This window comes from Eufriesea mexicana, unplaced genomic scaffold, assembly GCF_001483705.2.
Source record: "Eufriesea mexicana isolate 0111107269 unplaced genomic scaffold, ASM148370v2 scaffold9187, whole genome shotgun sequence".
Classification (NCBI taxonomy): Eukaryota; Metazoa; Arthropoda; class Insecta; order Hymenoptera; family Apidae; genus Eufriesea; species Eufriesea mexicana.
Genome location: NW_016916911.1, coordinates 345,817 through 361,277, shown reverse-complemented (window position 1 = coordinate 361,277; position 15,461 = coordinate 345,817). Strand labels below are relative to the sequence as shown.

Below are 15,461 nucleotides of genomic sequence, written 5' to 3'. Positions count from 1 at the left end.
TGCGAAACGATTGCGAACCGATTGAGAACCGATTGAGAACCGATACAGGAATGACTGAGAAACGATCTTGAATCGATTGAGAACCGGTTGAGTAACGATTAAAAATGCGATTGCGAGTCGATTAAGAACCGATTGCAAACCGATTGCGAACCGATTGAGAACCGATACAGGAATGACTGAGAACCGATCGTAAATCGGTTTTGAATCGATCGAGCAACGATTAAAAATATGATGGTGAATCGATTAAGAACCGATTGCAAACCGATTGCGAACCGATTGAGAACCGATACAGGAATGACTGAGAAACGATCGTAAATCGGTTTTGAATCGATCGAGCAACGATTAAAAATACGATGGTGAATCGATTAAGAACCGATTGCAAACCGATTGCGAACCGTTTGAGAACCGATACAGGAATGACTGAGAAACGATCTTGAATCGATTGAGAACCGGTTGAGTAAAGATTAAAAATTCGATTGCGAGTCGATTAAGAACCGATTAGAACCGATTACGAATCGATAGAGAACCGATCGTACATCGATTGAGGATCGGTTTTGAATCGATTGAGAACCGATTGAGCAACGATTAAAAATTCGATGGTGAACAGATAAGAACCGATTGCGAATCGATTGAGAACCGATTAAGGATCGATTGCGATCAGATTGAGAATCGATTGAGAACCGATTAAGGATCGATTGCGATCAGATTGAGAATCGATTGGGTAACGATTAAAAATACGATTGTGAATCGATTAAGAACCGATTGAAACCAATTGAGAATTGATTGCGAACAAATTAAGAACCGATTGCAAATCGATCTCGAATACCGATTCAGAACCGATTGAATACTAATTGAGAGACTGAGAGCCGATCGAATACCGATTGAGAACCGATTACGAATCAATTGTTAACAAATTGGGAACCGATTAATAACAGTTTGAGAACCGGGAGAGAACCGATTGAATACCGACTGAGAACCGATTAAATACCGATCGAGAACCGATTACGAACCAATTGAAAACCGATTGAGAACCGATTACGAATCGTTTGAGAACCGGTAGAGAACCGATTGAATACCGACTGAGTACCAATTAAATACCGATTGAGAACCGATTAAGAACCGACTGATAACCGATTGAGAACCGATTACGAATCAATTGCTAACAAATTGAGAACCGATTAAGAACCGTTTGAGAACCGGTAGAGAACCGATCTAATACCGATGGAGAACCGTTTAAGAACCGATTGATAACCGATTGAGAACCGATCGAATACCGATTGAGAACCGATTACGAATCAATTACCAACAAATTGAGAACCGATTAAGAACCGGTAGAGAACCGATCGAATACCGATGGAGAACCGTTTAAGAACCGATTGATAACCGATTGAGAATCGATCGAATACCGATTGAGAACCGATTACGAATCAATTACCAATAAATTGAGAACTGATTAAGAACCGACTGATAACCGACTGATAACCGATTGAGAACCGATTACGAATCAATTGCTAACAAATTGAGAACCGTTTGAGAACCGGTAAAGAACCGATTGAATACCGACTGAGATCCGTTTGAATACCCATCGAGAACCGCTTAAGAACCGATTGATAACCGATTGAGAACCGATTCCGAATCAATTACCAACAAATTGAGAACCGATTGAGAACCGATTAAGAACCGTTTGAGAACCGGTAGAGAACCGATCGAATAGCGATGGAGAACCGTTTAAGAACCGATTGATAACCGATTGAGAACCGATTGAATACCGACAGAGAACCGATTAAGAATCGGTCGTGAAGCGATGGAGAAGCAACGAAGAACCGATCGGCAACCGATGATACGGATTCGGCTGGAGCGGAAGAAAAGGAACGTGAGTGCATTGCGCCCCGGTGTTCGCCACGGATGCATTTCCTGTGTGCACGCTGCACAAAACGACGATAGCCTCGTTTCGAGTTCCTTCGCTAATTATGTTTCAAATTTACCGATCTACCGGCGAGGAGGAAGCGGAACAGTTATACCTACCATTAAAAAGTTAATGAGTCATGGTATCTCCACGGGGAATTTTAAGTATTCCTGATTCGGCGGTCGTACTTCGCTTGGCTTCCGGTATTTCATCGCTCGCCTCTCGGTCTCCTCGAATTAACCAATTCTAAATTTCACGCTCTCCTATCCTCTTCCTAACCTTCCCCTACCTTCCTTCCTCTACAACCCCTCTCGTTCTCCCGAAAAATCCCCCCCGAAAAAAGAATCCGAGTCCCAATCGATCTAACGTCGTGGAGAATTTCGAGATGATCGCGGAACCGGAAGCGGAAGATCGAGGAGCGAGACGATGACAGCTGGCTGGCCAGAATCTCGCGACGTAGCTCTCGCTCTCCGAGAGGCGAAAAGAAAAACACGGAGAAGGTTACGCTGATACACTCGAGCGCGAACATTCGATCGATCGTTCTTTTCTTGTGAAACTTGTGGTCTTTATTTTTATCGCGATAATTCGCTCGGTCATCTTATACAAAGTGAGTACATATACAAAACACGTGAGGCTCTCGTATATCATTTCCTTTTTCCCCTAACGTAACAGCATTCTACCTTTTTCTCTCGTCTGTCTCTCTCTCTCTCTCTCTCTCTCTCTCTCTCTCTTTCTCTCGTTCTCATTCTCTCTCAGTCACTCATTCACACACCGTCCTCCTCCTATCCGCGTATCTACACCTACTCCCCTTTCCGTCTCTTCTCTTCCTCGCACGTGTGTTCCCGAACCACGAAACCGGAAACACGTCGGAAACTGTATGCGAGACACGCTTCTCCTTCCACGAATCGATCGTGAGTACCGAGGCGACTCAGACGAGTTTGCCATTCGTGACGAAATTCGTCGCCGTAACTATTACCATATCTCGCTTTCCGACACCATCGCCGTCTCACCGTGTGTACCTAGCTGTAACCCGCAACGCGCCTTGAATTAACGTCGCGCAGGAATTTCATACGTCCGTGATCTAGAACGCCGTTCCAGGCCCGACACAACCGACATTCGCATTCGTATTGCACATTGTATACTTCTATTGCACCTTCCATCTTACCTATTCCTCGTCCACTCGAATCTTCCTCGCCGGGCAGAGCCGACGATCAACCACTCACGTGTCTCGAGAGCGATTCGTGGAAGCGGAAGCGGGAACCGAGCGCGCCCAACAAGGAAATACTCAAGAGAGCGTCATATGGAGGAGAAGATGGTGTGGAAGAAAGTGTGGGAGCAAGTATGGTCGGGGAAAAAATGGCGAATGGTGATGGAAAACACCGAAGAGACGTTTGCACGAAGATATAAAAAGGAGGATGACGCAAGGACACTATGGTTGAGGAAAAATGGCGAACAGTGGTGGAAAATACCGAAGATACGTTTGCACGAAAATATAAAAAGGAGGATGACGTAAGGACACTATGGTTGAGGAAAAATGGCGAACAGTGGTGGAAAAGACGAAGAGACGTTTGCACGAAGATAGGAAGAGTATGAAGTAAGGACCACACTCACTATGGTTGGAGAAAATGGCGAAAGGTGATGGAAAAGACGAAGAGACATTTGTACGAAGATAGGAAGAGTATGAGGCAAGGACCACGCTCGCTAAGATCAGGGAAAAACGGCGAATAGTGATGGAAAACACCGAAGAGATGTTTACGTGAAAATAGAAAGGAGGAACATTATAGTCGGGGAAAAATGGCGAATAAGTGATGGAAAAGATGAAGAGACGTTTACATGAAAATAGAGGATGAGGTAAGGAAGTATGGTCAGGGAAAAATGGCGAATGGTAATGGAAAAGACGAAGAGAAGTTTGCACGAAGATAGAAAGAGGAGGATAAGCTAAGGACACTATGGTTGGGGAAAAATGGTGAATAATAGTGAAAAACACCGAAGGTACGTTTGCACGAAGATAGGAAAAGGATGATGAACGAAGAACACTATAGTCTGGGAAAAATGGCGAATGCTAATAGAAAACACAGAGACGTTTGTATAAAGATATGAAGAGGAGGATGAAGTAAGGAAGTATGATCGAGGAAGAATGGCGAATGGCGATGGAAAAAACGAAGAAACGTTTGCATAAAAATAAAAAGAGGAGGATACAGTAAGAACGCTATAGTCGGAAAAATGGCGAATGGCGATGAAGAACACGAAGAGAAGTTTGCACGAAGATAGAAAGAGGAGGATAAGCTAAGGACACTATGGTTGGGGAAAAATGACGAATAATAGTGGAAAACACGGATGAGATGTTTGCACGAAGATGGGAATAGGTGGATGAGCAATGAACACTATGATCAAGGAAGAATGGCGAATGCTAATAGAAAAGACAGAGACGTTTGTATAAAGATATAAAGAGGAGGATGAGGAAAGGAAGTATGATTGGGGAAAAATTACAAATGGCGATGGAAAACACGGAAGAGACGTTTGCACGAAGATGGGAATAGGCGGATGAGCGATGAACACTATGATCGAGGAAAAATGGCGAATGGCGATGGAAAACACGGAAGAGATGTTTGCGCGAAGATAAGAAGCGGAGGATGAAGTAAGGAAGTATGGTCGAGGAAGAATGGCGAATGGCGATGGAAAAAACGAAGAAACGTTTGCATAAAAATAAAAAGAGGAGGATACAGTAAGAACGCTATAGTCGGAAAAATGGCGAATGGCGATGAAAAACACGAAAGAGGCGTTTGCATGAAAATAGGAAGTGGGGGATGAGGTAAGGAAGTACGATCGGGGAAAAATTACAAATGGCGATGGAAAACACGGAAGAGGCGTTTGCATGAAAATAGGAAGTGGGGGATGAGGTAAGGAAGTACGATCGGGGAAAAATTACAAATGGCGATGGAAAACACGGAAGAGATGTTTGCGCGAAGATAGGAAGTGGAGGATGAGGAAAGGAAGTACGATTGGGGAAAAACGTCGAATGGCGATGGAAAAGGCGGAAGAGAAACTTTCGCGAAGATAGGAAGTGGAGGATGAGGAAAGGAAGTACGATTGGGGAAAAATGGCGAATGGCGATGGAAAAGGCGGAAGAGAGACTTTCGCGAAGATAGGAAGTGGAGGATGAGGAAAGGAAGTACAATTGGGCAAGAATGGCGAATGGCGAATGGCGATGGAAAAGGCGGAAGAGAGACTTTCGCGAAGATAGGAAGTGGAGAATGAGGAAAGGAAGTACGATTGGGGAAAAACGTCGAATGGCGATGGAAAAGGCGAAAGAGAGACTTTCGCGAAGATAGGAAGTGGAGGATGAGGAAAGGAAGTACGATTGGGGAAAAACGTCGAATGGCGATGGAAAAGGCGGAAGAGGGGTTTGCTGTAAGATAGCGAGAGAGGAGAGGGGGAGGTAGGGAGAGGGGCGAAAAAGACAGGACTAGGTGGCGAGTGGCGAGGAAACCGGAGCGTGTGACGTAAGGTAGATGGGAAAAACGGAGGTTGCGGTGGAATGGCGGCGGGAAGAGGAGGAAGAGAGAAGACGGAAGTCCCTTTTCGTTTGGAACAGCCACCGCCTTGTTCGCCTGCCGCGACCGCATGCGAGGTAGTATCGGACGAAACTCGTTCACTCGGCGCTAGCTAGCTCGCATCGGAGATGGAAGTGGCCGGAAACTAGGAAACGCTAAGGGCTTTTCTCGCTTTCTCTTCTATCGTCGTCCCTCTGTGCGTCGACCAACCTGCGTAACAAAATTCTTCCAAAGGCCTCTTCTTCCCTTTCCCCTCCGACACGCTTACAACTTCCGGCCACGGACAGACGCGTTGCGAACTCTTGGATCCTCTAGGCGGACAACGCAGTGCGATCTAATTCTAATCCGTCTAACTCTGCCGTCTCTGCCATGTCGTTCGGAAAAGGTATATCTCCTCGACTAATTTCAAAAATATCTCCGACGTTCACGCGACTCGGTTTTCGACTATCTGCCAACTATTTCCACGCTATCCAACTGCTAATCGCGAAATCTAGTTTGCTTTGGCCGCGATCGAGGGGTCGCGACCGGTTTGCTAATCGTAAGACACACGGTTCTGCTACATTCCACTGCGACGCGTTCAACCATTCGGCTATTATATATATATATATCTATATACGTATATAAATATTATCTGTTGTTTCCGCGTGTTCGTTGCGCCGGACATGAGGTCGATGATTAAGTACTGCCAAGCTCTCGTAGCTCGATTCGCGTTGGTTCGCGTCGGGAAAAATCGGTGGAGAAGGTGGAACCGGCACTATAAACCTGCCACGGAACTATTAAAAAATAATCTCCGACACCGGCTGATCGGTTGCGAACCTTTTGATTTCTAGTATCTGTCATGGGATCCGGCTGGAACTGTACACGGTTCAAAGAACATCGGTCGAAGCGTAATCCGGAATAATCCGACCTATCAGTTACGTTCCGAAGGCTCGCGCGGATTCGTGATAGGAAACGAATATCTCGCGTGATGTCTATCTCCAGCGAGTTCCGGTTTTATTATCCATCCACGCAGCGGGATCACGGTGCAAGGAGACTCGCTTAGCTCGAGTTTGCAAGCGTATTTTTTTTCCAGGGATCACAGGATGAAGCAAGGCGTGCGCCGATTATTTGCGTGTATCAAAGACAACGACAGAAAGATCGAAAACTTCCACGTGTATATTACAAATGGATCGACAACGATCAGAAACGGATCCAAGGTGGTTCGCGTGTCGGTCGATCGCAGCCCTCGCCTCTGTTAGCCGGTATAGCCATCGGTAGAGCTTCAACGTTTCCGCCACGTCCAGCATGTCCTAGATTATCTGGAAGAGGTTCTTCAATTCGACCATCAGCTGCCAGTCCGTCTTCACGAGGTCGTCCCTGAAGTACTCCTTGCACGCGTCTATGCTCTGTCTGCTTATCTGCAACGCGTACGACCAGCAACGTTATTGACGAATGATCCAATTCGAGAAGATCGATTTATATCTAATTCGCTGCTTCCGTTACAACGGGCAACCACGAGTCTCGAGCTCGTCCGAGGTCTCTCAAACTGCGCGAGATAAGCTACACTGCGAGACAAAATCGTGCTACGCGATAGCATTTTCAGCGGTTCTCGTTTTACCAACGAAACGAATTTCGTTTTACCAGACAGGGTTAGGTTAGGTTAGGTTAGGTATTATTAGGTAGGTCTTCGCGTTCGACGATTTTTGAGATAGAACAGAGTAGAAATTTTCAAACATTATCTGCCATAAAAATGACGATACTGATAATTATCGCGTAGAATTATTTCATTTCTTAAATTTGATGTATTAACAGTTTGACTGCCACGCAATTTTTGTATAGTACACTCAGGGCCCAGGATAAAATTTCCATTATTCTTGGGATATTATAATTATATATATTATGTTTATTAAATTATTATAATTTCTTTTGCGAGAAAGAAAAGTTTAAGAATGATCTAGAGATCGATACGTTAAAAACGCGCCGCCAGATGTCAGTCGATGCACAACCCCAGCGTCGACAATTGGAATTTTACAGTTACTCCGAACGATCCTCGAGAGGTTTAAATTTCGAATGGTTTCCGAGTGATTGCAATTTTTCGCGGTGCACGAAAATTCGAGTGGATTCGAAGTGCCCGGAATGCCAAGACGAACGACAGGTCGTAGGTAGAAAGACGGTTTTAATCGTGCTGCTCGTCTAGGAATAATTTCCTTGAATCGGTTTTCGCGAGGACAGGCGCATGCTCGCGCACACGGTCCATTCACTAACGTAACGCTTTACAACTGTTTCCGCCCCCACTCCCGGCCGGAAGTCCCGTTTCATTCATGGATCGGTCACAATGGTGGTTTTACGCGGCTATTGAGGACGCCTGCCTCCCGCCACGCCCCTGCTGCTTCTCCCTCTCCCTCGCGTTCCACTCCCTCCCGCCCCTCGCCCGCCCTCGTCGTGCCTTTCCTTTCTCCCTCGCCCGCCCGCTCCGTCTCCGTCGCCGCCTAACGCCCTCTCACTCGCTCGCACGTGCGCACGCACACCGCGCAACTCTCTGCCCGCCGTGTAATTCTTTGCCTGTCCTTCTCTGCCGCGTTCCCGCGCCGTCGCTCTCTCTCCCTCCGCCGTTCCCCCCACTCTCGCCCACCCTTTGTCGCTAACCGTGCAACGCTGCACGAGCAGCGAAGGGTCCTCGTGAAACCTTTGCACACGTTTTCCTATAGCCGGACGCGATCGACTGACTGGCTCGATATCTCGACGCTACGTACGTACGTAACGCTCGTTCCACGGAGAGTTTCGATGCTTATTAAGTACCCGTATCGCTCGCGCGAAATGTACTTTTCTTGTTTCTTTCGTCGAGATTGGAAGTTAGGTTTCTGACGTTCGAACGCGTTATCGGACGTTTCGGCTGAGTTAAAGGATCGTCTCGGTAGGCGAGACGGACGACTTTGAACTTGACCGAAACTCGCGATACGGAATTCGTGAGGTTAGGAGCGGGAGTGGGGGGTATAGGAGAGGGGGACCCGGCGTTGACGAGGAACGCGCAGAATCGTCGCTTCGCAAATCATCGTGGGAACAAGGTGATTCCGGGGAATCGATTCTACGAAGCAAACGGTAACGACGACTTCCGCTCGCCTTGGCAGCACACAAAGATGCCGAAGCCAGAACCAGCCGTGCACATGTAAGCGCTCGCACGGCTGTCGAGCGCGCGTGCGCGACCGGAAAGCGCGGATAGAGCCGGAGGAAACGAAGTTGACGCTATTGAACACGGAATTTCCACGATAATCAGCTCCGATTACAAAGCGAATTTCTATACTCCGTACCTCGTGTTTTCGCTCCTTTTAAATTCTAGATAAAATCCTAAAATTCTAATGCAATAGAAATTTCGTTATCGTCAAATGTATGATAGAAAATTTTATTTTACTTTATTCTATCAAATTTTTATGCAGTTATTTTTTCTTTTTTTTTATTTATTATTGTGCTAGTTGCCTGTATTCGTTCGAGACGAACTCGTATTCGTTTCGTATAAAGACGAAATAAAAATAAGTATTCACATTCTGAATTTTTATAAATTTTAGGAGTTAGGGTATTCGGTGGATGTTTAAATTTGTAAATTTAAAACAAATTTATATTTTCTATTTTGCGGAGTTGATCGATTTGGAAAATGGGCGCGTCAGGGATGGTTGACGTATCAAAATGTTATTAAAATATCTGAATGACCGATTATTTAGATTCAAGGTGTTATTCATCTGTTGATATATCGTCATTCTTCGATGTAACTCATAAATTTTACGCCCCCGAATTTCTGACGTCTTTCAGACCTCGAACCTACGCTCCTGGATTTGTTAAATTTTAAAGATATCGCCCACCTGTTGACATATTGTTATTCTGCAGTATCCGTACTCGCAAATCTCACGCCCCCCCGAATTTTTAACATTCTTTAAAAGTTAGTCGAAACCACAATTTTCGTTCCTTCTATTTTTTGCCACTAATAATAATAAATACTATTGTACAATGAAAGGAATAAGGAGTAATACCTTCTTCGAAGTAAATTTTAATTCTTGTCTATGAATCGGATAGGATAATATAAACAATTATAACTTGTCGGACATGACAAATCTAAGGACCGAAAAGGGTTAATTTCGTCATAAATAGCCATATATTTTAACAAATTGCAAAGATAAAATATCCGAAATAAGACATTTTGACTTCTTTCATAGTTCTAGGTCGACTGTGTTAATTTCGCCATTAGTAACTATATCTTTTTAGGAACTACAAAGATAAAATACCAGAAATAAGTTATTTCGACCCCTTTGGCAGTTTTAATTCGACCCTATCAATTTTTATCACAAATAGCTATATGTTTTCAAAAATTGCGAAAATAATTTGTCCAAAAAGGTCATTTAGACCTCTTTGATAGTTTTAGATCTACTGCATTAATTTTGTCAGAAGTAATTCTAAGTTTTCAGACACTGCAAAAATAAAATATCCAAAACAGATCACTTTGACATCCTTTCTAGTTCCAACTCAACTCCATTAATTTTATCATAAACATCTATACGTCTTCAGAAAGTACAAAAGTATAATATCCAAAACAGGACACTTTGATAACTTTCCTAGTCCCAGCTGAACTCCATTAATTTTATCATGAACAACTATATACCTTCACAAATTGCAAAAGTAAAATATCCAAAAGAGGTTACTTTGTCAAGCTTCCTAGTCCTAGCTCAACTCCATTAATTTTATCATAAACATCTATACGTCTTCAGAAAGTACAAAAGTATAATATACAAAACAGGACACTTTGATAACTTTCCTAGTCCCAGCTGAACTCCATTAATTTTATCATGAACAATTATATACCTTCACAAATTGCAAAAGTAAAATATGTACAATAGGTTACTTTGACAACCTTCCTAGTCTTAGCTCTACTCCACTAATTTTATCATAAGAAACTATACGTCTTCAGAAACTGTAAAAGTAAAATATGTAAAACAGGTCACTTTGACAACCTTCCTAGTCCCAGCTCGGCTCCATTAATTTTCTCATAAACACCTATATGTTTTCAAAAATTGCAAAAGTACAATATGCAAAACAGGTCACTTTGACAACCCTCCTAGTCCCAGCTGAACTCCATTAATTTTATCATGAACAACTATACATCTTCACAACTTATAAAAGTAAAATATCCAAAAGAGGTTACTTTGACAACCTTCCTAGTCTTAGCTCTACTCCGTTAATTTTATCACGAACAACTATATACCTTCACAAATTGCAAAAGTAAAATATGCAAAATAGGTTACTTTGACAACGTTCCTAGTCCCAGCTCGACTCCATCAATTTCCTCATAAACAGCCATATGCCTTGAGAAACAGCAAGAACGAGACATCCGAAACAATCGAAGACCTTCGAAGACTGTTAAACCTCGCATTGCCAAGCAACAACGAAGAGGACTCGCTGCAGCTTGGCTCGTTGAGGACACGGCTTAATGGGAACAAGCATATACGAGTGTCGAGGCCGTTGGGTTGGCTTCCATTAAAGTAGGATCGATTCGTAGTCGACATCGAAAGCGGAAGGCGGAAAAGAAAGAGGCGCGGCGCGGAGGTGGAGGACGCAGCAGAAGGAATGGAAGTTCTGCGAAGGCCGGAAGTCGATGGTGGACGCCTGATCGCTGCCGGATGTGCATCTTCCTTTTTCGACCAGAGTCTTGCATACTAATAAGTATCGTTTCCGTCTCGCTCGCCTCTGATTTCGATGAAATTGCAAAGCTATGCGAATCGACGCGTGGAAAAAAGCGAAACGCGTACCCGGCTCTCTAGCGGAACTTCATCAACGGCCAGGACCACCTGTCGATCGAATTCTTTCCAGGCAGCTGCTCCTCGAAAACGCTCAAACGTTCGCCTTGGTAATCGTTCCTTCTTCTCTCCTCGTAAACCCCGCCACGTAAACCTCGTGCCATTTTGCACCACGTGCACGGGGGGCTTCGTAGCCTACTACTCCTCAAAGGCTCTTCGTTATTTCGCCGGCCATCAAAGTTGCTAAGTGAGCCACTCGGTTTCAAAGAGAAATCCCGAAACGTGCGATTAAATATTTTTTCCCACAGGGAGGAATTAACGGGGAGGGGCTGCTGGCCATTTCGTTGCTTTATTTCCCAGCTGCAGATATCTTGTTATTAGGCTCGTTGTTATTATACCTCGTGCAAAATGAGAACGATTAATCGGGCTACACGCCATGGACCAAACCACGTAAATATCGATGACGAATAAGCAACCAACATTTTTAACGCTCAGCCTGTTACGGTTAAATGACCGCTGAAAGAAGAAACAGTAGAATCTTGAAAGAAGAAAGAGAGAAAGATTGGATTAATGGGAGACATTGAAAGATCGATTATAGGTATACTGGGAGAAACATCGCGAAGACTATAGAGGAGTGAGATTATAGCCTGGAATTTTGAACGAAAGTTTTAAAAATGGTCATTTAAACTATGGTAAGTAGGTGGTAAGTCTTCGAAGCTATTGTAAATGTCACAGTATGATAATTCCTTCGTTGCTTTCATTGCCAAGTGTGTGGTAAATTGATTTGCTTTATGACACTATTTAGGAATAATTGTTTAGATTGGGTTTCCTAACGGGGGTGACATAAAATTCACGGTCATGGTAAGTTTGGTCCTTCTTGATTTCTCAAACTTGTCAAAGATATAATTCTTTCACTGCTTTTATAACGGAGTGTGCGAGTAAATTGATTTGCTTTTTGACAGAGTTTAGGAATAATTGTTTAGATTGTGATTTTTAACGAGGGTGACATAAAATTCATGGTCACGCTAGGTTTGGTCCTTCCTGATCCTTCAAAGCTGTCGAAGATATAATTCTTTCACTGCTTTCGTAACAGAGTGTATAAATAAAGTGATTTGCTTTTTGACAGTGTTTAGGAATAATTGTTTAGACTGTTTCTAACGGGTGTAACATAAATAAAATTCATGACCACGTTAGGTTTGGTCCTTCCTGATCCTTCAAAGCTGTCGAAGATATAATTTCTTCACTGCTTTTGTAACGAAGCGTGTGAGTAAATTGATTTGCTCTTTGACAGTGTTTAGGAATAATTGTTTAAATTCTGTTTTCTAACGGGGGTGACATAAAATTCACGGTCATGGTAAGTTTGGTCCTTCTTGATTTCTCAAACTTGTCAAAGATATAATTCTTTCATTGCTTTTATAACGGAGTGTGCGAGTAAATTGATTTGTTTTTTGACAGAGTTTAGGAATAATTGTTTAGATTGTGATTTTTAACGAGGGTGACATAAAATTCATGGTCACGCTAGGTTTGGTCCTTCCTGATCCTTCAAAGCTGTCGAAGATATAATTCTTTCAATGCTTTTGTAACAGAGTGTACAAATAAAGTGATTTGCTTTTTGACAGTGTTTAGGAATAATTGTTTAGACTGTTTCTAACGAGGGTGACATAAATAAAATTCATGACCACGTTAGGTTTGGTCCTTCCTGAGCTTTCAAAGCTGTCAAAGATATAATTTCTTCACTGCTTTTGTAACGAAGCGTGTGAGTAAATTGATTTGCTCTTTGACAGTGTTTAGGAATAATTGTTTAAATTCTGTTTTCTAACGGGGGTGACATAAAATTCACGGTCATGGTAAGTTTGGTCCTTCTTGATTTCTCAAACTTGTCAAAGATATAATTCTTTCATTGCTTATATAACGGAGTGTGCGAGTAAATTGATTTGATTTTTGACAGAGTTTAGGAATAATTGTTTAGATTGTGATTTTTAACGAGGGTGACATAAAATTCATGGTCACGCTAGGTTTGGTCCTTCCTGATCCTTCAAAGCTGTCGAAGATATAATTCTTTCAATGCTTTTGTAACAGAGTGTACAAATAAAGTGATTTGCTTTTTGACAGTGTTTAGGAATAATTGTTTAGACTGTTTCTAACGAGGGAGACATAAATAAAATTCATGACCACGTTAGGTTTGGTCCTTCCTGAGCTTTCAAAGCTGTCAAAGATATAATTTCTTCACTGCTTTTGTAACGAAGCGTGTGAGTAAATTGATTTGCTCTTTGACAGTGTTTAGGAATAATTGTTTAAATTCTGTTTTCTAACGGGGGTGACATAAAATTCACGGTCATGGTAAGTTTGGTCCTTCTTGATTTCTCAAACTTGTCAAAGATATAATTCTTTCATTGCTTTTATAACGGAGTGTGCGAGTAAATTGATTTGTTTTTTGACAGTGTTGAAGAATAATTGTTTAGACTGTGTTTTTTGAAATAAAATTCACGTGTGGCAAAATTTAGAAATTTGACAGTAGTTTCAGTATGTCAGTAATGGAGGTTTGATAACAAATTTCTTAGAATTGAAGAGTCATTTATTTTTGGGGAGAATAGGATGATAAAGTGCCCTGTCAATTTGACAGTATTCAATTTTTACGTTAAGCACTTGGACAATATTTAGCTTTCCAAATTTCGAATTTCTATTTTTCATTTTGCGAAGTTTTTATATAAACAATGGGATATCTTTCGTCTCATCTATAATTAATTTCCTCGGGATTTAATTTTAATTAAAATTTTCGCGCAATTAGTGTCTTTTCCTTTCTTAATCCCTGGTGCAACGATTGACACCACTTATGAGATTGAAACTATACTCGGCACGTTTTAATGTGCACAGAATTTATATAAATTCCAAAAATTGTGGAATAAAATATTTTTCGTAAGAGTTTCTATACAATAGTTAATTAGAACGAGATACCTTCCCGATGCATAATTTTTCGCGATGAAATCGTGACGAGAGGCGTTAAATTCTGCATTCTAAAGGGTCAAGAGTTAAACGGAGCAATTATTCCGGATATTCGCGATAGCATCGCACGAACCGCTAATTCAACGTCGTTTAACCAGCTCATACGTACAAATTAGCTATCAAAACTCTTACCTTGCTCACAACGAAGTCTTTCTCGTCGAAATGACGGCCGAACATCTTCGGTGCCTCTCCAGGTATCGGATCGATCTTCACGCAAACTTCCTGACCTTTCCGCGCCGAGTCCACAGGCTTGTGATTATATTCTATACTCGAAACCACGCCCAAATCCACGAACTGCAAATCAAAACGATATCAAATTCTACCTGCGGCCAATTTTCGATTAAAAAGATCGTAAGCATCAGAACTATCCACTGGAGAACGCTGTACCGTCATCCACCTTCGCGTGTCATTCTAACGGGGGTGACATAAAATTCACGGTCATGGTAAGTTTGGTCCTTCTTGATTTCTCAAACTTGTCAAAGATATAATTCTTTCACTGCTTTTATAACGGAGTGTGCGAGTAAATTGATTTGCTTTTTGACAGAGTTTAGGAATAATTGTTTAGATTGTGATTTTTAACGAGGGTGACATAAAATTCATGGTCACGCTAGGTTTGGTCCTTCCTGATCCTTCAAAGCTGTCGAAGATATAATTCTTTCAATGCTTTTGTAACAGAGTGTACAAATAAAGTGATTTGCTTTTTGACAGTGTTTAGGAATAATTGTTTAGACTGTTTCTAACGAGGGTGACATAAATAAAATTCATGACCACGTTAGGTTTGGTCCTTCCTGAGCTTTCAAAGCTGTCGAAGATATAATTTCTTCACTGCTTTTGTAACGAAGCGTGTGAGTAAATTGATTTGCTCTTTGACAGTGTTTAGGAATAATTGTTTAAATTCTGTTTTCTAACGGGGGTGACATAAAATTCACGGTCATGGTAAGTTTGGTCCTTCTTGATTTCTCAAACTTGTCAAAGATATAATTCTTTCACTGCTTTTATAACGGAGTGTGCGAGTAAATTGATTTGCTTTTTGACAGAGTTTAGGAATAATTGTTTAGATTGTGATTTTTAACGAGGGTGACATAAAATTCATGGTCACGCTAGGTTTGGTCCTTCCTGATCCTTCAAAGCTGTCGAAGATATAATTCTTTCAATGCTTTTGTAACAGAGTGTACAAATAAAGTGATTTGCTTTTTGACAGTGTTTAGGAATAATTGTTTAGACTGTTTCTAACGGGAG

General features: G+C 42.2%; 1 protein-coding gene across 1 annotated transcript in view; it reads right to left on the bottom strand.

Annotated features, from left to right (window-relative positions):
* Window positions 1-2,602: 2,602 nt before the first annotated feature.
* The window catches only part of eIF5B (eukaryotic translation initiation factor 5B), a 75,185-nt gene continuing 62,326 nt past the window's right edge, over window positions 2,603-15,461 (bottom strand). Inside the window, exon 16 of the mRNA XM_017907820.1 lies at window positions 2,603-6,857. Within this exon, the coding sequence (XP_017763309.1) occupies window positions 6,750-6,857 (108 nt within the window). The 3' untranslated portion in view covers window positions 2,603-6,749. The remainder of the gene's footprint in view (window positions 6,858-15,461) is intronic.